The sequence below is a fragment of the Amblyomma mixtum genome, unplaced genomic scaffold (genome assembly GCF_055824585.1).
Source record: "Amblyomma mixtum isolate Tamu unplaced genomic scaffold, ASM5582458v1 scaffold_23, whole genome shotgun sequence".
Classification (NCBI taxonomy): domain Eukaryota; kingdom Metazoa; phylum Arthropoda; class Arachnida; order Ixodida; family Ixodidae; genus Amblyomma; species Amblyomma mixtum.
This window is the reverse complement of record NW_028317720.1, coordinates 163,157-187,314: the sequence shown is the minus strand read 5'-3', so window position 1 is coordinate 187,314 and position 24,158 is coordinate 163,157. Positions and strand designations below refer to the sequence as shown.

Sequence of the window (24,158 nt, the reverse complement as noted above, 5' to 3'; positions counted from 1 at the left end):
AGGACCGCGCCTTGGGGGGTTACAAGTTCGCCGAGTGTATAAGGTGGTGTGCTCAGCTCTGCTATGTGCAGAGAGGCAGTGCGGCCCGAGAGAAAGGCGAGAACGTAGTTGTAGGTATTTGAGCCTACCTGTAGTGCCTGCAGTTCTCGCAAAATGGCATCGTGTCGAATCCTGTCAAATGCCTTTGTGAGGTCTACCGCCAGAATAGCTTTAGTGAGGTGAGGGATCGTGTCATCAAGCACGTCATGTGTAATTTGTATTAGGGCATCCTGTGCAGATAGGTGCGCACGAAAGCCCATCATGCTGTGCGGAAAAAGGTGGTTGTCTTCCATGTACGTGGTTAGTCGGGCAAGAAATCTCTGCCTCTCCCGTAAACGAGAGTAGAGTAAGCATGAAATGTTTACGGGCCTAATGTCATCTCGGTGGACACCCGAACCGCACCGTACAGGAAGGGAGGAACGCCACCACCCGTTCAGCGCAATGCCTTGCCATTTGAACGCAAGGTTTTTTGAGGAAAGGAAATGGGGCAGTAATTCTCTGCCATCTCGGTGGACACCCGAACCGCACCGTAAAGGAAGGGAGGAACGCCACCACCCGTTCGGCGCGATGCCTTGCCCTTTGAACGCAGCGCTTCTCCCCCGGATCACATATGACAACGGAGTGTAACGTGGCATTTATGTGCTTTTTGCACGCGTTATTAGAAATCGGAAATTATAATTCCGTGCATTATCAAACCCACAGCTCCACTGATATCTTGATAAACATTGAGAAGGCACTGGCAGCAGTTATTTTTTGTCTCACTTGGAGACCAACCGGCGCTTGCATGCCGGTCGCGTAGGAGGGCTTAGAGAGTCTCGTTAAATCTCGTTAAGTCTCGTACGGTGCCCGGATGTTCTCGTTTCAGAGCCCGGATGACTGGAATTCAGTGCCCGGATGAGTGGATTTCAGTGCCCGGATGACTGCAATTCAGTGCCCGGATGAGTGGATTTCAGTGCCTGGATGACTGGAATTCAGTGCCCGGATGAGTGGATTTCAGTGCCCGGATGAGTGGATTTCAGTGCCCGGATGACTGGAATTCAGTGCCCGGATGAGTGGATTTCAGTGCCCGGATGATGGCTCTAGGTCTCGGCGTGACGTCACCACACTGCCGACAACGGGAGCTAAAAGCATTTCATGCTTAATATGATTTTTCCATGCTTCCAGGTGGCTGGGAGGGTACCTGACTTCCAGCACTCGTTGAAGTGGGTGACTAGATGAGATATGGAGGCATCGTCAAGGTTTCGGATGGCAGCATTGGTAATTTGATCTTCCCCGGGTGCAGTATTGCGCAATTTCAAAAGGGCTTTCCGAAATTCCGCCTCTGTAATAGGGGCGTCAAGCTGGGGTTGAGGTGGACCCATGTACTCGGGGTGCTTGCAAGGGTCACCTGGGGTGGTATATGTTAATTTCACCTGCGCGAGGAAGGCGTTCGTGTCCTGCCTGTGGTTATGAGTAAGGCGGCGAATGCTAAGGCGTGTTTAGATTGCGTGGGGTCTAGCATGTGGCGTAAGAGGTGCCAGGCACCGCTTGTGGAGAGATTGCCGCGGAGACTGTCACAAATCTGATTCCAGTTAGCATTGCAAAGAGTGGCACTGTGGTGTTCTATTTAACTCTGAAGCTGTGCGAGTTTCAGTTTTAGTTTCCTATTATGTTTTTGAGTTTTCCATCTGTGTGTTATGCGTTCTTGAGCTTGTAGGAGGTGCACGAGCTTACTGTCAATTACGGGGGTGTCTGGGGTAGTGTCTAGCGTTCGGGTATGTTGGCGAATGTCCTCCTGTAACTGGGTAGTCCAGGTGTCTAGCTCGAAGGGTACCTGTGTTGACTGTACGTGTTCCTGGTGAAATTTTCGTAACTGGTCCCAATTACTTTGTCTAACGGTAAATTTGTGCTGAGGGCGGCGATAGCTTAGTGTTATGCGAATTAAATGATGGTCGCTGCCTAGTGTGGTTTGCGTTCTTTCCCACTGCAGGTGGGCCACATTTATTCTAAGCGTGAGATCTGGGCTGGTATCTGTAGTAACACTGTTACCAACCCGCGTAGGCAGGCTGAAATCATTATAGATGGACAAGTGGAGGATCATCATTTCATTGCAGAGAACTGTGCCTCTGTGGTTTGTGCGCCGATAGCCCCAGTCCACGTGTGCGCAGTTGAAGTCACCGGCAATTAGTAGGGGATTTGATCCAGCCAATTGCGCCACGGATTTGAGGAGTGGAGGGAGTAGATTAACTGGCTGTCGTGGTAGAAGATAGCAGTTAAGAACGAACAAGGGAGATTGTGCAGGGGTTGGAGGTGAAATTTCGATGAACCTGTGAGCGATAGGTGTGGTAATTGTGTGTTCCATGTAATGCAAAGAGTTGCAGACGTATGTGACCGCCCGAGGAAGATCAGTAGAGTCCGAGGGGATAAGAGCGTATCCGGGAATTTGTTTGCAAACGTTTGCGTCCTGAATTGCGATGATGTCTGGTAGGGATGAGGAAGTAGCAATAATTTGCAGCAGAGGATCGCGCTTGCGCCGAAAGCCCCTGCAGTTCCATTGAATAATGTGTAAAGAGTTATGGTCCGTCGGAGGAGCCATGCTGTAGCGTAGAGGGCGCAGGAGGGGTGTGGAGGGTGGCACTGTGGAAGGAGAGGCCTGTGAGAGGCTAGGAGCAAGTTGATGTAAACGCTCCTCTACCTTGGCCATGATGCTAGTTATGACAGTATCCATTAAACGGGTAATGGTAGTTTCAATCAAAATTTGGCACTGTGCAGTGACCTGTGCAGTAATTCGCTCTGCGAGCCTAGCTTCTAAGTTTTTGGCGAAGTCCTGAAATTTTGCTTCCAAGTCTATGGGTTGTGCTGGCGTCTCATCAGGCCTCCTCTTTTTCGAAGGAGGTTCGACAGGTGGCGAGGTGGGTGGAGAGAATTGGGGTGGAGGATTTGGGGGTAGAGCGGTGGTGGAGGTAGAGATGGCTGCCTTGAGCTGCCTTACCTCTTCCCGCAGAGCAGTCACTTCGTGGTCCTGGGAGGTCAGCGTATGAGTCCTGGCGGCCTTGGAGGCCCACGTAGAGGTAGTGGGAAGGGTCGTTTGCAGCGGGGGAAAGTCCTTCTTGCTAAAGGGCTTTGTTTTCTGTGGCGGCGGGCTGCGTTGTTTCGGAGTTGTCTTTCCTTGCATGAGCCGGTACCCGTGAGGTGCTCGCCCCCACACAGAATGCAGATCGGGATGCAGGAAGGAACAGCTTGCGGGTCATGCTTGTCCCCGCACCGCGTGCAGAGACCAGTCTTGGGGTGGGGGCAGACGTCATATCTGTGGCCCGGTCGGCGACAGTTGGTGCAGGCATCTGGAATGCCCTTGTACGCCGTGCATCTATAAACCACACATGTAGCGTATGGTATGAGGGACTGGTCCATGCGCAAAAGTGATTAATATGGAGAGCGTCCTCCCCATTCTGCGTGCTGCGATAATATCAGCGTCCGGGTTGCGGGTCTGGAGGTCTCGTAGCATCTGCTCCGTGGTTTCCGCCCAGTAGGCCTGCGAGATGACTCCACGTACAGCTGCGGGCGGCGGTGCGATGTAGGCGGCGACAGGGTAACTGGTCCCTTGGAGTACCACTTCCTTGAGTTGGACGAGGTGCAGGGCGGTTGTCTCCTGGTGGGTAGCGACGGTGAATATGTTATTCGTAGTATGGATCCGGAGGTGAAAGTCCCCTAGGTCCCGGCCTTCGGCAGTGACTGGCAGGGCTTGCATAAGGGGCTGCGCCATGGCTCCGTTCAAAGCGAGCCCGCCTCTCGGTCGAAAAACTACCCGTATAGTGCCGGGTGGGAGTGAAGCAAGGTGTTTACTTCGCTGCGAGACAGCGTGCGACACGCGCAGCTGTTGCTGTTGAGCACGGTACGTCGGCTTAAAGGGCGCAGGGGCAGTCTCGGCCTGAGCACCGACGGCGGACACGGCTGTTTGTGCGGGTCCAACCAGGGTATTCGGGCTTGGTTCTCGAACCTGGTATGCGTGGAGCACTGCGGTCCACTCACTGGGTCGGGACGTTTCAGGGTCGAGGTTGTCGCCCTGCGCTTGCACCTCCATGGCTATTGGGGTAGGTGCGCTGCCGGTGATAGGCCTAGCCTCAAGGCGAGGCGAGGCCCAGCGCGGCGGGAGCGAACTTTACGACGTCGGTGCGGTCAGAAGAGTGGACTGCATCTAGTAATGTCTTTAGCGGTTGGAAAGCGCTCACCTTTAGGATAGGTTGGACATAAGAGTGAGCTCTTGAGTGTTTGTTGCGCATGAAAAAAAGCCGAGAAGCGGTGACAGTACCGAAAGGTGATGATGAAGATGATGATGATGATGTGCTTCGGCTGAATGGCACATACCCACAGCGGGGGATTGGCCAGGGTGCATAGCGGATACAAACGCACTCATGTACAGGGAATGGAGTATAATTAAATCTAAAATTTGGGACACAGAGCTAGAATTTGTACAATACAAAAAATACGGAGAAAGAAAAGTTGTGAATTCACATTCTAGCAGAGGAATCTACCAGATGAAATTATATAATTGTGAATAGAATCGAACACTGGTTTCAGGGCATATCCCTTGGCGCTTGCCCCGAAGGATAAGAGAATCGGAATAGATAGAGGAAGCCCATGCCGAGCGAGGGGGAACTCCAAGCAAATTCTACGGAGAGCAGCGAGCCGCCGGCAGGAGAGGAAAAAATGTTCTATAGACTCAATTTCGCCACAAGACTCACAAACGTTGGATATCGAAAGCCCCGATCGGCAAAAATAAAGATTTAGCCGCGGTATCCTGCAGCGCAAAAGGGTCATGGACACCTCACATTGCCTTTAACTGCACATCCGCACACTCCAAGGAAATGCCAGGTGTTGAAAATCCGCTGCAGCGAGGAGAGGCTCATGGCTCAAGGTGTGGAAACGCTGGAATCGCTGAAAGCGTGCTAGAGTCAAGTAAATAGTATTTGGGACGAAAGGGACAATAGGACCATCAAGGGCAGACTTTGCTAAAAAATCAGCCCTCTCATCAGAAACAATGCCACCGTGCCCAGGGACCCAAGGCCGGAGCGGAACCTCCTCTTCTTCCTCGAGTCATGTGAGTGGTCTTCAACAACACTCGGCTCCGGCAAGGCTCAATATACGCCCGTTTTCCTGTAATAATTCCTATTCTCTCAGAGAAGCTGAGAATATAGTTTTAAATTCTTGCCCATTAATTACACAACATACGAAAATAGAAGCTTTGAACAAGGGTGTATTTTGAAGAGAAATAAGACATAGCTTTTTATATATTGCTGTTTTTGAGCGTTGGCAAGTAAAAGGGCAAGAAATTGTGAAGAAAGAGAAACAAAAATTTTTGAAATCTAGGGACTTTTATAGGTATTCTTTGCATACTGCCTGGCAGTTAACAACAAGTTCAACCAGTGTTTGGGAAGTCAGTATGCATTGTCCTTGAAGTATTTATGATTGAAATATTGTGGTGCTGCATGATCAAACGCGTGATGCCGTGTCCGCTCTGCGACTTTCCACGCCGCACGCACTGCTAAGTGATACCTGTACTCAGTCAATACTTAACGGAGCAGGAGCTCTAGAGAGCGCAATTTTCGCAGCCAATGACGCAATACGACTGACGGTAATGCCCGCTCAATGATCACGATACGAGTGTAAAGCATGAACCTCCAAAAAATAGGCATTTCCCACTGCATTTTGCTGGTGTTCTGTACTGAAGCTACCACATTGCCGCAGTCCAGAAAAGCATATCGACCAAATTGGCCCTTGGCCATTTTTACCGCGACCATTGTTCAATTTATATATTACCGACGAATATATGCATTGAAAACGTTTACGATCTAGAAAAATAGCCCATAACTGGAGTCGCCGAACTAAAGAGGTAATATTGATGGCGCAATATCTTCGAATGTCCTCTTCAAGGATCATTTTGTCCCAACAAAAAGTAGCGAACTCGCGTTCAGTGTCGCTCTCATATTGGCGTCGTGTGTGGCAGTTTGGAGGCGCCCATTTAAACAAAAGCACAGTGACAGCGTAATGCCTAAGGTATGCTAAAATTAAACAGCCTATCTCCTTGTTGGGTGCTCCTGCAAACAGCTGCGATCGTATTAAGCTATAACAAAGAAAATAATTGCCGTGAAATTAATACTGAACGTGCTGCTCCTTCATGTTCATATAAGTGCTTAAAGAGCTAGAAAAGTGGTACCCTGCGTGCACTTTGCATTCATGTCTTCAACGATGTTCGCGATGTAGCACACAGCGCCCGCAATTAGTTCTATGTGTGTAAAGTGTTGCGTGATATGACGACGGACACAACCGCGCGCAGCTGCTCTGCTTTCAAGACATTACAGTTCGCATGTGTTTATGCCCACAAGGGCCGATCGGCTGAGCAGCGTACTACAGGAATTGTTGCGGCAAACTCCCTCTTTGTGCAGACAGCCGGGCCAGGCTGGAATCGCCGAGAATCCACTGCGCGAGCAAGTTGCCGATGGGAACAGCGTGCGATGAACAGTCGTCATCCACCAAGTCGTGGTGTGGTCGCACTTCATCACCGATGCAGCCGGTGAGGCAAGAAAGAACGCTCGGATCAGACATTTTCGTCAGGGCAGATAACTTAGCAAGTTGGTAAACATAAATTCTGAAGGACGCAAGCGCTACAGACAGACACAAAGGGCGGAACAAAGCGTTCACTCGCAACTAGACGGGTTGTTAAGACACACAAGGAGTGATACCTCAAGCAATTAGGTAGCACATTGTTGAAACTACCGCAACACAAAGGGGAAAAAGAACGCTCTCCGTTAGTCTCGATAACGAGCGGCCTGTTGGGTCACCGAGATCGAACTACACTGGAAATAGTGGAAGCGCTTTTCATATCAAAATACAAGACTTATTTTTGTATTAGTGATCTATGTGTCTGACTTTCCGCAATAAAGATTTTTTAGATACGCGATTTTTATATACCAGTATCCCATTGTATTTTACTCATTCTTGGGCTTCGGAAAATATAGTTTCCAACATTACATGCCGGGAGTGAGTAATTAGCACTTCACAAGCACTGACACATAATAAAAAGCAATCGGTGACGGGAGGCTGGCATGAGCCTGTCTTCTGGATAGCATTAGAACTTAACATTTCCGAATACACAACAGCCTCCCTGATGCGTAACTGAAACTGAACTGTGTGTTATTAGTAAATATGATCACGACAGCGGCAAGTGAACCTCCAGATTTATTCCCCCTCAATTCCATGCACAGCAGCAAAAAGAGTGAAACTGGTCCGCTTTGTTTTGATCAAATTCTGTGTATTCTTTGCATTCTCTTGAGCTGTTCTCCGCTAACCATATAAAATGAAATTGCTCGTAGCATTGTTTCCCTTTGCCTCCACTGTTGGCGGCCACGTGATGAAAACAGGAAACCAGTCCGCGGTGGCGGAGTGGCTATGGCACGCGGGTTCTATCGCAGCCGCGGCGAGGGAAATTTCGATGGAGACGAAATTCTAAAGGTCCGTGTGGTGTCCGATGTTGATTCACGTTAAAGAACACCAGGTGGTCGAAATATCCGGAGCACTTCACTTCGGCGTCCCTCTAGCCTGAGTCGCTTAGGGACGTTAAACGCCCATAAACCGAACCAAACCAACTTGGAAAAGAGGAAGGTTCCGCTGTTCGTTTTGACCTCGAATGCTTCTGATCTGATCAAACCAAATGTTTTAGCATTCGAGATAACATGCCAAAGTTAAGCATAAGATGAGGTCATTCTTACCGAGTGTCCACTTGCGATCCTACTTAGAACTGTCGTGTTATCAACAAACGGTAGTTGGAGCTTTCTTCGCGCTTTCTTAGAACAACATATGAGTGGTCGTGTTGCGGAGTTCGCAAGAAGCTTTGAGCATTTTGCATTTGGAATATGCTTCTGAACATAGAGACTCCGTCCGTGTTCTCCTCTCTTGTGTAACCTCTACTTTGCCTTTGCACCGCTCTGTGTGCAACGCAGTGTGGTGAGCGGAGCGGCATTCACAAGCGTGTATATTTTTCTGGGAAAGAGGTGGTCATGCTGCATATCAATATGATTTCGTCATTCCAAGCATCTATCATAGCGGTCCCATCGCTCGCTTCCCTGACCTTTGAGCAAATGTGCATTGATCATTATGGTCGCAACATTTCTTTTGGGATTCTTATGGAGTTGAGCTTTAATGTACATCACACTCACCAGTGCGTTTTAGAGAAACTAGTCCGTTGTACAGAGGTATGCTGACCGCTCACATGAATCTGGTGCGGGGTATCCCCAGCCGGCTGGTTGGGTGCTATGCGCGATCTAGATCTTGTTCTGGTCACGAAAACTCCGCACCGGAAATGTAGTTAACCTATTTCCCGGTAGTTGATGTCATAACTGCGGGAGCAGCATGTCTGCAGACTTGCATCCAGCGACGCCGTATATCGACGCGTAAACAAGCATTGAGAGGGGTGTCCTTTCTCATTTCGAATGCGCGTGAATGCGTGCAGACTTACGATTCAGTGTGATTGCAGTACTGCAGCAGAGGTGCCTGTAATCCTCAAACTTCGTCTTGTCTTCTCGCAGACGGCGTCCGTTTGGCGGGTCGCGTCGTAAGCGCTGTGATGGCTTTCAGGCGAAAGGTACAGCCATGTGCCCAGACGGCGCGCCAGTTCCACAATCCAGTCAGCGGGTGAGTAGTTTTTAGTATAGCAGTAGCCCTTCTCTGGTCGCAGGGAGCATCGTGAATCATAATTCTCCACTTCTGAATAAGTGGCTGATGTAAATATTTGTGAAATACAAGGGCACCATTCTAGCTCAGTTCTGGCGACCCTCACTTCTTCCATCTGCACTCTTCTTCTTATCGTGACTCTGTTCCCTTTGAACGAAATTTTCAGACAATGGATAGAGGGCAGTGACGTTATTTTAGCAGATTAATTTTCTTCTCTCCCAATCTCATTATTTCTGAAGTGCTAGAAGCTTACTGCGCCTAGTATAATGCACTGAAGGTTCCAGCATGACTTAGGCCTTTCGACTGGTACATTCTGGGCGTGTTTTCGGTTAGTCTTCCAAGTAAATGTCTGCCGGGAAGAGGGAAATTTAATTTTTGTATTTTCAGCAAGAAGTACATAAATGAAAGCCTTGTTCCAAATGCAGCATTGCTACACAAATTGAAGCACCAAGCGTTGTGAAAATAGAACACCTGACATTCATGGCCCTTTTTCGTTACACTGTTAAACTGCCTGGTGTACACCTCTGGATGAACGTGGCGACTAGTGGATATTGCTGTAGGTATCGAACGAGCCACTTTTCAACCGGGGTACACGGTTATGGCCACCACGGCGCTCACATTCGCATTTGTCCAGTCTGCGTAGCTTGAATGGTTAGCGAAAATACATCAGAAGTTCAGGTCTGCGTAGCAAGGTGTCAGCTTATTGCGCATGTAAAATGGCCGTTGTCTTACCCACTAGTTGCGGAATGTGGACATACAAATGAAATGTTTCATTCCTTATTTAAGCAAAAGTACTCACGTACGAATTACCCGTAGCCATATCTTACACAGACTCGTGGACACAATTCAAAAGCTGTTACGCCACCAGCATAAAAAATGCTGGCGGCTTCACCGCAACTCAGCACCCGCGTTAGATGGAGAAGAAATTGTGGCGCTCCTCGCAGCGCGTCAGAGAGCCTTAGTGGATGTGCAGGGTGCAGGCCTAGCTACTACGCAGGGCTGTTAAACCCGGAGTGTCTCAAGTGCATGTCACTGGACCCTCGAGAGCTAACTACTTACCTGAAAAGACACTTGGAATGCTATCAGGGAATACACTACCGGAGTCGTTCCCCTAAGTTTTGTACAAGCTTTCTTTCTCAGCGTTCAGCAAAGATTGTCGAGCTCAGTTTGGTCCAATTCGCGTTCAGTCATCATTTGCATTAGGCTCTGTGTTTGAGCCGTGCGGCAGTGAAATTTCAAGACCGCAGCGGTGGCGTAGTTGTTTGAACATCCGCCTCTCATGCGCGAGGAACGGGGTGCTATCCCCAGTGCTGCCGGGAACCCACAGGTTATAGAATGGGTACAAGCTTTCCCTTGCCTGGTGATCGGCTTTGTTAGGGTGAGGTTCTTGGCAAATGGGCCTTTCACCCCATCTCGTTTAAAGGAAAAAACCTTGTGCCATGGTGCTCTTCGGCCGCAGATGTCCTTGCGCTTTAAAAATGTGTCATCGTCATCATGAAGACAGAGTTCAGCTTTCGTTCACATTGCCCGCTTGTGTCGTCTTTCGGAGTCAGCAGCAAACACCACGTAACCCAACAGCGATGGTTGAGTTTACATCCGCGGTGAAAACTCAGATCGTTCCTGCTCTACAGAATGACGGGATGTGGGGCGAGTTGGTGCATGCCTGAAAATACTGCAGTGCAACAATGACCAAACAAGAAACAAGGAGATTACACATGCACACGCTACCAGCTATTTATTGGAAGAAAAGGGCACACATTTATAAACCTCACTCACCATTGTAACAAGCCTCTATCGCTCTCAGCGATAGAGCCTGTTTAGATTGAGAGGACATTGAGTCGATAGAGACATGCCGACACAAATATGGATCTGGAGTGCGGTGATTCCCCATCCAGCACATTGGCTGCTATGTCGGTCTAGATCTTGTTCTGGTGACGATAACGCCACGCCATGTAGGTGGTTAATCAGTTACCCGGTGGTTGATGTCATAACTGCCCCCTTTGCATTCCTGGATCCAGCGACACCGTATATCAACAGGTAAACAAGCAATGAGATGGGTGTCCTTTCTTATTTCGAAAACGCGTGAGTGCGTGGGAGCTTGCGATTAAATGTTACGGAAGTACTGCAGTAGAGGTGCCTGTAATCCTAAAACTCCACCTTGTCTTTTCGCAGGCAACACCAGTTTGGCGGTTCTAGTCGCAGGCGCTGTGATGGCTTTAGGGCGATGCCTATTGGCGGCTGCCCAGATGGCGCGTCAGTCCCACATCCAGTTTGCGGGTGAGTGGTCTTAAGTAAGCAGCAGGCTTGTACCGATTGCAGGGGAAAATTGAGAATGAAATTCTTTCTACACGCTTCTTGGTCAGCGCGGCGCTGTTTCCTTTGGAAGAAATTTCCAGGCTTTGGATAAGGGCAGTGACGTTATTTCTACAGATTAACATGCTTTTACCCGTCTTCATTCTTTGTGAAGTGCTACAAGCTTACGGCGTCTAGCACAAAACACTGAAGATGGCAGCATGAATATGGTCTTTCGATTAGCACATTCCGGGCGTCTTCTCGGTTAGGCTTCACGGAAATTTTTTGGGGGGAAGACAGAAAAATAATTTTTTTTTGTATTTTCAGCACGAGGATACATAAATGAAATTATTGCTCTTATCGCAGCTTTGACCCATTAATCAAAGCACCAAGCGTTGTAAAAATGATACGCCTGACGTGCATGAACCTTTTTGCTGAACTGTTAAACTTGTTGGCCTACGCGTCTAGAGGAACATGGCGACTAATGGTTAGGGCTGTTGGCATTTAACGCGCCAAATTTCAACCGCGGTTGCGCGGATATCACGATCACGACACACACATTTGCAGATGTCCTGTCAGCGCCGCATGAATGGTTAGAGAAAATAATTTGGACGTACAGGCCTGCGTAGCAGGCAGTCAGCCTACTCGGAAAATAAATGACCGTTCCTAGACCCACCAAGTTCGAAGTGCGCACACGCACTTCAACTAACTTTCCTTATGGAGACAAAAGCACGCGCGTGCGGATTGCGCGGAGCCACATTTTATATTACGCTATTCGAAAGCTGTTACGTCACTGGCACAGGACATGCTGGTGGGCTCACAAGCACACAGCGCCCGGGATGGGTGGAGCAGAAATTGTGACGCTACTCTGCAGACAGCTTCGAAGCACGTCAGGAAGCCTTAGAGGGTGTCAGGGGTGCAAGGCTACCTACTACGCGGAGTATTAAACACGAAGTGTCTCAAGTGGGCGTCCTAATTTTGTACCAGATTTATTCCTCACCATTCAGCGAAGGTTGCCGGACTCAGTTTGGCCAATTCATTTCAATAATCATTTGCGCGAGCCGCTGAATATGTGACCCGTGCCGAAGAGGAATTTAAAGACTACACCAGTGGCTTAGTCGATTGAGCATGCGCTTCGGATGCGGGAGGTGCCGGGTTCGATACCCAGTGCCGCCGGGTATTCACCGGTGATACAATGAGCACAAGCTTTCCCTGCCTGGTGTAGAGCTTTTTTATGGTGAAATGCTTGGGAATTAGGTCTTTCGCCCCATCTTGAGTAAACGTAAAACATTGTGCCGTGGAGCCCTTTGGCCACAGATTCCGAATTTCAGTCTTCGTCCAAATCGCCCGCTTGTGCCATCTGTGGGTGTCGGCAGCAAACGCCTCGTAACTCTAGAGCGATGGGCGGGTTTTCATCAGCGGTGAAAAATGAAATAGTTCCTGGTCTACAGAATGACGGGCGGGGGGCGACTTGGTGCATGACTGAAAATACTGCGCCGTAACGACGCCAACATAAGAACAAAAGTGACGACACAAGCACACACTATCAACTGATTATTGGAAGGAGCACATTTATAACCTCACTCACTATGTAAAAACGCTCCACCGCTCTGAGCCCAGCCTGTAACAAGTGGAAACGTGTTTATAAAGGCCTGTACCACCAATAATTAGTCTTCCTTATTTGGGCTGCTATGCCCTAACCTGTGTCGTGTCATTGTTTCTTCATATGTCACTTATTTGTTACAATGTCTTTGTTACTTTTTTTGTTCTGCTTTTCCGTTCACGGCGATGACCGCTTTCCCTAAAAATGCATGACACTGCTTTTGCTATGATAGTCAGCAGACGCTGCCATTGCAAAGATTTTTTTTTCTTTTCAAGTGTTTCATACAAACTAGAGCTTTAAGTGCAAGAAGCATTCTGCGATTTACGTTTAGCCTTGTCATTTGCAGATTACTGGTTACTGACGGGGCTCAGAACGATACACGGTACATACATGCTGAGTAAATGGTTCCAAATAAACACTTTTACTTCTATTAAACAGTTAGCAGTGCGCGCATGTGTTCCTTGTTTCTTTCTTGTGTTGTCGTGCTAGCGGCGCAGAATTTTCAGCCAGTCTTGCTGTACCCGTCGCGGCTGCGCCCTACCACCCAACAAATTCGTTGTAGCACACCCGGAACTCAAAATAACCCCACAAATTGCTGAAACTCAAAGGTGTTTTCAGATCTTCAAGGCTTCGGTGGGCATATTGTACCAACGTACTTTCCCTGTGAGATATTGTGTCTCAGCGCGCACATGTTGTGCGAAGAGTCTTTTTGCCTCCATCATGCACTTTTTTAGAGACGTGGAGATTCGTGGGATCACTAGATGTTCCTCTTCTTATCGTGAGGACATGTTGGAAAAACTCCAACCAGCGACCGCTAGGCAACTCGTCTACAATGTTTAAATAAAAACAGATGGTGTTATTTGGCAAGTTAGTGATGCTTCGTCAAGCAACTGATTGTATGCTTCACCTTTACAGGGCACCCCTGGCGTTTTGGATGTGGCAAGCCACTTCGAGCTACGAATGTCGGCTTGTCAGCACAGAGCTTCGCGGCGCACCCGTATTCCTGCATCTGGAGTCGGCATGGCGTGAGTGAGAGGGGAGCGATCTCCGACTGAAGTTAAAGTTTGTTGTTCAGACAGCTGCATATACTGCTGCACATATAATGCTTCTTATACTGCTTCCACATTAACTTTCTTTAGCAACTCTGCGGTAATTCCAGCTCACAATCTCTATAGATATCACTTAAGCCATGTATATAAACGGGAAATCCACATGAATTTCAACAATATACGTAACTCTCCAAATTACAGGACAGAACTCCAAGTTACCTTAAAAAACACTTCGAGGATTGGTCAGTACCGATGTCACGTTCAAGTTACGGGAAACAGTGCCTTAAGTACACAATAGCAACGCTTCTGAATGATTATAATTCGGTCCGTTCTGACCTCTTCACGGCAACCTACAAGGATCTCCGGCAGATGTATTTGGTTTCTATGTAATGTTGTCTAACCTTGCTGTTGTTTTCTGTTTTCGTTTACTGTGGATACTTACCTGTATCATATTAAATATGTATGTATGTTTTGGATATCAAGAATATGTTATGTGATGCTGCCACTCTGCCGAAATAAGGGATTGTGGACCCGTCAAGCTGTCCAAGGACAGCTTTTTTCTACAATCCCCCATCTGTATTTGATGGCCAATAAAGATTTCATTTCATTTCATGATAAACAGTTGAGGATGGTGCGATTAAGTGCTCGTGAGAAGTGACGACTTCATTCAGAAATAATGCGACGCCCAGTCTACGCTGGCTGCCATAATAGCTTGTTGCAACAAGTGGTATTGAATAAGTGGTTCGTCCAAGAAGTAAAAACTGAAGTCTTGTGTATTGAAAGTAGGAAACACGGGGTTACTGCTGTGGCCGTCGTTTCTCTTATGCACGACCGGAGGGATACCATCGCCACATAATGTCCAACGTAGGCCTTTACGAGATTGTTTTGCTGGCGGGAATTTCAGGAGAGATTGACTGCAGTACTCAGGATAAAAAGCGCAGCGCAGTTTCCTACAACATCTAGGGAATACTGCGAAAGAGGGTTTATGTGAAAGAATAATTGCGTCTAAGCGACACAGAGGCCACTGATTGGAGATTAAGCTGAAAAGAGTCACCTTTGATTATTATTTTTACAGACATTCCGGATCACATGGAATAAGACTGACATCACATTGACCGGTGCGTTATAGAGATACCAGTGCGCGGTAGTGAAAGCTGTGCTGAACGCTCACATAAATCAAGAGTGGGGTAATTCCGCAGACTATAGGTTAGGGGCTATGCGCGATCTAGATCTTGTTCTGGTGACGAAAAATCCCCACCTGGTAGGTGCTTAACGCACTGCCCGGTTTTTTGTGTCATAACTGCGGGTGCCTCATCTCTGCAGACTTGGATCCGGCAACACCCTATATCGACAGATAAAGAAGCAATGATAGAAGTGTCCTTTCTTATTTCGAGAACACGCGAAAGCATGCGAACTTGCGACTGAGTGTGACTACTGTACTACAGTAGGGGTGCCTGTAATCCTATATTTCCGCCTTGTCTTTTCGCAGGCACGAACCTTCTGCTGGGATTCGTCGTAGACGAACTGATGGCTTTTCAGCAACAGGTACAGCTGTACCTATACAGCGCGCCAGTTCATCAATCCAGTACGCAGGTGAGAAGTTTTTGGCATAACAGCAGCCTTATATCGGGTGCAGGGAGGATCGAGAATCAAATTTCTGTACCATCGAATAAGTGGATGGAGTAAACATTTCTGACCTATGGGGGTGCCGTTCTGGCTCACTTCTGCGAAACTACCCCGTTCCATCAGCGCGCTTCCTTCTTACCTTGTACCCTTTGAACAAACAGTTCAGGCAATGGATAAGGGAAGTGACATTATTTCTACACATTAACATGGTTTTACCCCTCTTCATACTTTGTGAAGGGCTACAAACTTACGGCGTTCAGCACAAAACACAGAAGGTTCCAGAATGACTTCGGCCTTTCGATTTGTATATTGTGGGCGTATTTTCGGTTAGTCTTCCACGGCAATTTCTGTGGTCAAGAGCAAAAACTAAGTTTTATACCTTCAGCAACGCGATACATAAACGAAAGTTGTGCTGCTAACGCAGTTTAGCGCCATAAATCGAATCACCAAGCGTTCTGAAAATGGTACACCTGACATGCAAGACCCTACTTCGTTAAACTGTTAACTCGCCGGCGTACACCTCTGGATGAACGTGGCGACTGGTAGGTAGCGCTGTTGGTACCTAACGCGCCGGTTTTCAACCGTGGTTGCGCAGTTATCGCCACCACGACGCTTACATTCGCATGTGTCCTTTCAGCGCGGTCTGAACGGTTAGCGAAAATACATCGGAATTTCAGGCCTGCGTAGCAGGCAGTCAGCGTGCTGAGCAAATAAATTGGCCGTATCTTCACCCACTGGTTGCGAAATGCGGAGACTCACATACACTACTTTATTCCTTACCCAGGCAAAAGCACTCACGTACGAATTTCTCGCAGCCATATATTACACAAACTTCTGAACACTATTCGGAAGCTGTTAGACCACCGCCACTGCTGATGCCGGCGAGTTCACTGCAAAGCATCGGTTGCGCTGGATGGAGGAGAAATTATGGTGCTACTCGGCGGACAGCTTCGCAGCGTACCAGAAAGTCTTGGTGGATGTGAGGGTTGCGGACCTAGCTACTACGCTGAGCTATAAAACACGAAGTGTCTCAAGTACATGTCACTGGACAGTTTAGAGCTAACTTCTTGCCTGAAGAGAAGCTTGGAATGCTATCTGGGAATACCCCGTTGACACGTTCACCTTCTCTTTTTCATTAGCTTTATTTCTGAGAGTGCGGCAAAGATTGTCGGGCTCAGTTTGGTCCAATTCGCGTTCAGTCGTCATTTGCGCGAGCTGCTGGGTTCGAGCCACGCCGAAGACAAATTTCAGGACCCCCTACGGTGGCCTATTCGTTTGCACATCCGCGTCGCATTTCGGAGGTGCGGAGTGCGATCCCCAGTGTCGCCTGGTACCCCTTGGTAATACAAAGGGTACAAGCATTCCCCTGCCTTGTCCTGAGATTTATTACGGTGAAATTTTTGGGAAATAGGTCTTTGACTCCACTTGCGCACTTGGGCCATAGAATTTCATCATCATCATTATTAAGACGGTGTTCAGCTTTGGTGCACATCGCCAACTTTTGTCATCCTTCGGCGTCGCATGCAAACACAACGTAACTAAAAGCAATTGGTGAGTTTTCATCAGTGGCGAAAAATCGAATAGCTCCGGCACTACAGAGTGACGAGATGTGGGGCGAGTTGGTACATGTCTGAAAATAAAAGACAAAAACAACGTTGCGCACACTACCAACTGTTGAAGTAAAGAAAAGGGTCATATTTATAGCCCTCACTCACCATTTACCAAAGCTCTATCGCTCTCAGTCCCGTCAGTAACAAGTAAAGGTGGAAACGTTTCTATGAAGAATATCAAAACCCAGAATTCCGTCTTCCTTATTTGGCGTCCGTTACTTAAACCAAGGTGGTGTTGTCGCTTTTTTATTTTACTGATACAACTATTGCTTATCTTTTTTTTCTTTTCTAACGTACGCTATAAACTAGTGCTTTAAGTGCAGGGTAGAAAAAGCGTTCTGCGATTTGAATTTGGCCTTTTCATTTCCAGATTACTTCCTAATGACTGTGCTGAGAGCGATAGAGCGTTGTTACATTGTGAGTGTGGCTTATAAACCTGTCCCTTTTATTCCTATAAGCAGTTCGTACTTTGCGCATGTGTTGGTTTTTTCTTTCTCGTCGTCGTCGTTGCGCCGCAGTATTTTCAGTCATTGCATCTTGACCCCAAGCGGCTGCACCATTTCGCCCCGAAAATTCATTGAAACGTACCAAGCATGCAAAATAACCACGCGAATTTCTACAGAACGTGCTGGCAACTGCAGAAATTTTTTTCCCAGATTTTCTAGGCTTCTATGTGCACATTATACAAAAATACTTTCCGTGTTTAATTGTATGCGAGTGTCAGTGCGTACATTTTTTACTGCCGAATCTTTTAGACTTAAAGCTTCTATCACACATTTGTTTGGAGACCTAGACATTCGTGGGCACGTTTTGCCTTGGTTGATGTGTTTCTGCTGGCCAGAAAATAAGTTGGCCTCCCAAGCTCTGTTTAGATTAGATTCTGTTATGATCAGCGTTACTTTATTGCCAGTGGTCGCATGAATTGCCGTTTTATATGTACAACGTTTACGCTTTCGTGGATATGGCTTGGTTGTGGTATAAAAGGCAGGCTTGGTGCAATAAATAAACCCCAGTTGCAAGTTGGCGTCAGTCCTGTGTTTTGTGTGCCTTCTGTGTCCCCGTTTCTTGCGCCATACCAGTTTTTATTTCATCATGAACCAACTCGCCCAAACTAGAGTTTTACTTAGGGGGGAATGCTTGGGAACTCGGTATTTGACATAACCTTGAGTAAGAGAGAAACCTTTTGTCATGGCGCTCTTCGGCCACAGATGCCCTTGCGCGATAAAAATTCATCATTATCATCACCATCATCAGGATAAAGTTCAGACTTCGTGGAAATCGCCCACTTGTGTCATCTGTCGGTGCAAGCATCAAACGTGGCGTAACTTAGCAGCGATGGGTGAGATTTCATCCGCCGCGGGCTGTACAGATCTCTGCGCTCTTGGGCGTTTTGTTGTGTGCCAGAAAATACACGCTGCGCAACCATGCCAACGCAAGAAAAAGACAGCTCATTTGAACGGTACCAACTGTTTATTGGAAGGGGCACATTTATAACTTCACTTACCAAGTAACATGGTTCTATCGCTCTCAGCCCAGCCAGTAACAAGTAAAAAGTGGAAAAGTTTTTATGAAGACCTGTACCGCGAAAATTCCTTCTTCCCTGTTTGCGCGTCCGACGTCTAAACCTAAGCGGTGTTGCTGTCAGTTTTTATGTTGCTTCGGTTTTTGCACGTCTAATATGTAGTTATCTTACATGCAAAGCTCGCTGTACTAAAACTCTCTATTGTTGACTTACAGCTGCTGCGGAAAAACCCTCAAAGGCGCTTGGGTACAAGTGAGAAAGATGCTGAAGATGTCAAGAAGCAGGCTTTTTACAGAGTAGGTCGATGCTTTCGCACTCCTCTTTGTTTTGCTTTTGTCTTGCATTGAAGCTTTTAATGTTCAAAGCTAGTCTACCTATCTCCACTTAGCTATTAAGGTATTGACTGCTGTTGCTTACAACCCGACCCTGCTTCTGCTACGACTGACTGGCACTGCTACTGCTATTTTTTTTTATTTTCTAACCTTTGTTAAAAGCTAGTGCTATAAGTGCAGGGTTGAAGAAGCGCTCTGGGGATTCTATTTGGAATTGTCATTTGCCGATTATTTGTTACTGGCTGTGCTGAGAGCGATAGGGCATTGTTACATGCTGAGCAAGGCTAAGAAATATTGCGATTTTCTTCCAATAAACAATTCGCTGTGTGTGCACGCGTTGCCTTTTTCTTTCCTGTGTTGTCATCATTGCGCCGCAATATTTTCAATTTTCATTCATTCATTTTCTACCTGCAGCGGCTGCGCCCTACCACCCAATAAATTCAGAGTAACGCAACCTGCATACAAAATAACCATGCGAATTTCGATAGAACATGTTGACACTACTAAAATTGCAAGTTTTTTAAAAAGATTTTCGAGGCTATAGTGCGCAAAATGTATCAACGTAAGTACATTCCATGTATAATTGATTTTCGAGGCTAAAGTGCGCAAAATGTATCAACGTAAGTACATTCCATGTATAATTGTCTGCGTGTTCTCCTTCCATCCTCCGAATATTTTGAAAACATCCGAACTAGTGGCCGCTAGACTACTTGTCTACGATGCTTCAACGCTGAAAAATGACGCTATTCGGCATTATTTATGCTTCGTCATGCAAATGATTGTATGCTTCAACTTCGCACGGCAGCTCTGGCATTTCGGATGTGTCAACCAGCTTCGGGCTGTCAGTGTCGCTTTGTCTGCAAGGAGCTTGGTGGGCTGCTCTATTACTTCATCGCGGGTCGGCATGGCCTGAATGAAAGGGGAGACATCTCTGGCTAAAGTTCAGGTTTGCAATTCACGCAGCTGCATGACAAAGTTGAGGATGGCGCGATTAAGTGGTTGTGAGAGGTGGAGAGTTCATTCAGAAAGAATGCGACGCCCGGGTGTTGCCGGCTGCCGTAATAGCTTGTTGCAACAAGTGGCGTTGAATAAGCGGCTACTCCATGCAGTAAAAACTCAAGTATTGAAGTATTGTATTCCGATAGTAGGAAACAGAGAGGGAGGAAGGGGGGAAATTAGACGCTGTTGGAAATTTATGTATTAAGGAGATTAGGAAATTTGCGGGAATATGGTGGCCGCGGATGCCAAAGGACAGGGTTAATTGGAGAGACATGGGAGAGGCCTTTGCCCTGCAGTGGGCGTAGTCAGACTGATTATGATGATGATGATGACTGCGACCAAGCGGTTAGTGAAAGAAAAATTGCGTCTAAGCTAACTAGAGGCCACTGACTAGGAATTAAAGGTCACCTTTGATTATTACCTCTTTTAGACATTGTTGTTCACATTGCTTCAGACTGACCTCACACTGGCCATTGCGTACTGGAGACTAGTGCGTAGTAAAGAGAGGTACGCTGACCGCTCACATGAATCTGGAGTGGTGTGATTCCCCAGCCCATACGTTGGGCGCTGTGTCGATCTACATCTTGTTCTGATGACGAAATCCCTGTAACAGGTAGGTGGTTAGCATAGTACCCGGAGGTTGGTGTCATAAGTGCGGGCGCTTCATTCCTGTACTCTTTGATCTCGCGAGATCGCATATCCACAGGTAAACAAGCAATCAGATGCGTTTCCTCTCTTATTTCGAAAACACATGAAAGCGGACAAACTTACGATTCAGTGTGACTGCAGCACTGCCTCTAATCCTCAAACTCCACTTTGTTGTTTCGCAGGCAGCACCCGGAGTCTCGTCGTAGGCACCCTGATGGCTTTTCCGCGACGGGTACAGTGACGTGCCCGGACAGCGAGCCAGTTCCACATTGTGGTCAGCTGGTGAGTAGTGCTTTCTACAGCACCTGCGTTGGATTTGTTGCAGGGAGGATCGAGAGACTAATTTCTGTATTTCAGAATGAATTACTGGAACAAATGTTTCTGAAATTTGGGGGCGCCGTTCTGGCTCAGTTCCGGAGAACCTCACTCATTCCGCCTGCGCGCTCCTGGCTTGTGGGGACGATGTTTCGTTTGAACGAACTTTTCAGACAATGGATACAGGGCACTGATATTATTTCTACAGCTTAGCAGGGTTTTGCCACTCTTCGTTGTTTGCGAAGTGCTATAATATTATTAAGTATAGCATAATACACTAAGTGTTCCAGCATAGATTTGGTCTTTCGATTGGTAAATTATGAGAATATTTTTCGTTAGGCTTCCACGAAAATTTCTGCGGCGAAGAGGGAAAAGTAATTTTCGCATTTTGGGCAAGAGAATACAGCAGCGAAAGACTTGCTCCCAACGTAGCTTTTTGCCCCATGCATAAATCGAAGAACCAAGCGTTTTAAAAATGAAACACTTGACATGCATGACCGTTTTTCGTTAAACTGCTGCACATAAAATGCTGACGTACACCTCTCGAGGAACGTAGCGCGTAGTGGATAATGCTGTTGGTATCTAACGCGCCAATTTTCAACAGTGGCTTCGCGGTTACCACCACCACGGCGCTCATATTCACGTGTGTCTTGTCAGCGCCGCATGAATGGTTAGCGAAAATACAACGGAATTTCAGGCCTGCGTAGGAGGCACTCAGTGTGCTGAGAAAATAAAATGGCCTTCGCCTCATCCACTAGTGGCGATATGCGGAGACTAACATCAACTGTTTTCCTTCCTTGCCCAGGCAAAAGCACTCGCGTACGGATATCCCACAGCCATACCTCAAACAGACTCATGGACACAATTCAAAAGCTGTTACGCCAGTGGCATATTCCGTACAGGCGGCTTGTAGTTATCGCGTTGAATTGATAGTCGGATGCGTGTCAGAAAGACTTAGTGGTGAGCGGCCTCCACCTCACTATGCAGAAATATTAAACATGAAGTGTCTGAAGTATATGTCAATGACCCGCGAGGGCTAACTCCTTACTAGAAAAGACGCTTAGAATGCTATCGGGGGATATCCAGCGGAGCCGTTCACCTTCACTTTTGCATCAGCTTTTTTTTTATTCTCAAAGTTGGGGAAAGATTGTCTCGCTCTGTTTGGCCCAATTGGGGTTTAGTCATCATTTGCATGGCCGAAGACAAATTTCAAGACAGCAGCGGTAGCCTAGTTATTTGAACGTCCGCCTGGCTTGCGCAAGATGCGGGGTGCTATCCCTAGTGCCGCCGGGAACCCACCGGTGATACAGCGGTAACAAGTTTCCCATGCCTGGTGTTCGACTTTTTAAGGGTGATGTTCTTGGCAAATGGGTATTTCACCCCACCTTGAGTAAAGGAAAAACCCGGTGCCATGGCGCTCTTCAGCCTAAGACGCCCTTGCACCATAAAAACTTATCATCATCATCATGACGACACTGTCCGTCTTTCGTGCACATTGCCCGTTTGTGTCATCTGTCGGTATCAGCAGCAAACACCACGTATCTCATCAGTGATTCGTGAGTTTACATCCGAGGTGAAAACTAAAATAGTTCCTCCTCTACAAAATGTCGGGCAGTATGTCGAGTTGCTGCATGACTGAAAATACTGAGGTGCAACAAAAACAACCAAAGAAAGAACAAGGTTAATATGCGCCGACTACCAATTGTTTAGTGGAAGAAAAGAGGCACATTTACAACCCTCGATCACCATTTAACAAGCCTCTATCGCTCTCAGCGATACTGCCTTGTTAGATGGAGAGGACTTAGAGTGGAGAGAGACATGCTGACACAAATATAGATCTGTAGTGGGGTGATTCCCCAGCCGGTACGTTGGGTGCCATGTTGGTCAAGATCAAGATCTTGTTCTGGGGACGAAAACTCCACGCCGGGTAGGTGGTTAACAAGTTGCCCGGTGGTTGATGTCATAACTGCCCCCTCTGCAGTCTTGGATAGAGCGACACCGTATATCGACAGGTAAACAAGCAATGAGATGGGTGTCCTTTATTTCGAAAACGCGCGACTGCGTGCAAACCTACGATTCAGTGTGATTGCAGTACTGCAGAAGAGGTTCCTCTAATCCTAAAACTCCACCATGTCTTTTCGCAGGCAACACTAGTTTCGAGGTTCTGGTCGCAGGCGCTGTGATGGCTTTAGAGCGATGCCTACAGGCGGGTGCCCAGACGGAGTGCGAGCACCACTATCCACTTAGCGGGTGAGTAGTCTTAAGTAAGCAGCAGCCTTGTACCGGTTGCAGGGGGTGAAGGATTGAGAATTAAATTTCTGTATTTGTGGATGTGTGGCTGGTCTAATTATTTGTGAAAACTGAGGGCTGCGTTCTCGCGAACCTAACTTGTTCCATCTGCACGCTTCTTGGCCAGCGCGGCGCAATTCCCCTTCAACGAATTTTTAACTCAGGCAATAGATTAGGGCAGTGACATTATTTCTACCCATTAACATGGTTTTTGACCCTCTTTGTTCGTTGAGAAGTGCTACAAGCTTACGGCATTTAGCACAAAACACTGGAGGTTCCAGCATGACATCGGCCTTTCGACTGGTACATTCTGGCCGTATTTTTGGCTAGGCTTTCACGGAAATTTCTTTGGAGTAGAGGGAAAAATAATTTTAATATTTTTAGCCAGGCGATATATAAACAAAACTATTGCTTTTTCGCAGCTTTGCCTAATAAGTCAAAGCACCAAGCGTTGTAAAAATGTAACACCTGATATGCATGAACCTTTTTCGATAAACTGTTAGACTTGCTGTCATACACCTCTTGAGTAATGTGGCTACTAATGGATAGTGCTGTTGGAATCCAGCATGCCAATTTTCAACCGCGGTTGGGACAAGGGCACACACGTATGAATTGCATGCAGCCATATCTGATACGAAACTATTCCAAAGCTCTTACGTCACTGGCGCAGGTAATGCCTGTGGTTTCATTGGAACGCACGGACTGGGTTAGATGCAGGAGAAAATGCGACGCTACACTTCGGACTGCCTCGCAGCGCGTCAAAAAACATTTGTCGATATGAGGGGTGCAGGGCTAGCTATTACGCAGAGCTATTAAACACGAAGTGTCTCATGTGGATTCACTGGGCCCACTAGAGCTAACTTCCTACCTCAAAAGACGCTTAGAATGCTATCGGGCAATTCCCTACTGGAGTCATACACCTAATTTATGTATCAGCTTAATTTCTGAGCGTTCAGCAAAGATTGTGGTGTTCAGTTTGATCCAGTTCTGTTCAGGCATCATTTGCGTGAGCCGCTGAATTTGCGAGACAGGCCGAAGACAAATTTGAAGACCGCAGCGGTGGCTTAGTTAGTCGTTCGAGCATGTGCCTGGGAGGTTGGAGGTGCCTGGGGCGATACCCAGGAGGCG

The 24,158-nt window shown here is 47.3% G+C and overlaps 1 protein-coding gene across 11 annotated transcripts in view; it reads left to right on the top strand.

The window, feature by feature from the left end:
• LOC149324559 (uncharacterized) overlaps positions 1-24,158 on the top strand; it is a 41,332-nt gene that overhangs the window by 5,081 nt on the left and 12,093 nt on the right. For 3 of the 11 annotated variants that reach the window (XM_089565357.1, XM_089565351.1, XM_089565350.1), the window contains exons 1-2: positions 20,609-20,708; positions 22,886-22,991. In XM_089565357.1, coding sequence (XP_089421483.1) covers positions 22,924-22,991 — 68 coding nt within the window. In that variant the 5' untranslated portion in view covers positions 20,609-20,708; positions 22,886-22,923. Of the gene's footprint in view, positions 1-904; positions 1,297-5,072; positions 5,117-6,461; positions 6,590-8,600; positions 8,707-10,917; positions 11,023-13,555; positions 13,666-15,178; positions 15,283-18,662; positions 18,744-20,608; positions 20,709-22,885; positions 22,992-24,158 lie in introns of those variants that run through there. The other 8 variants (XM_089565347.1, XM_089565346.1, XM_089565348.1 and 5 more) reach the window with 6 other exon arrangements.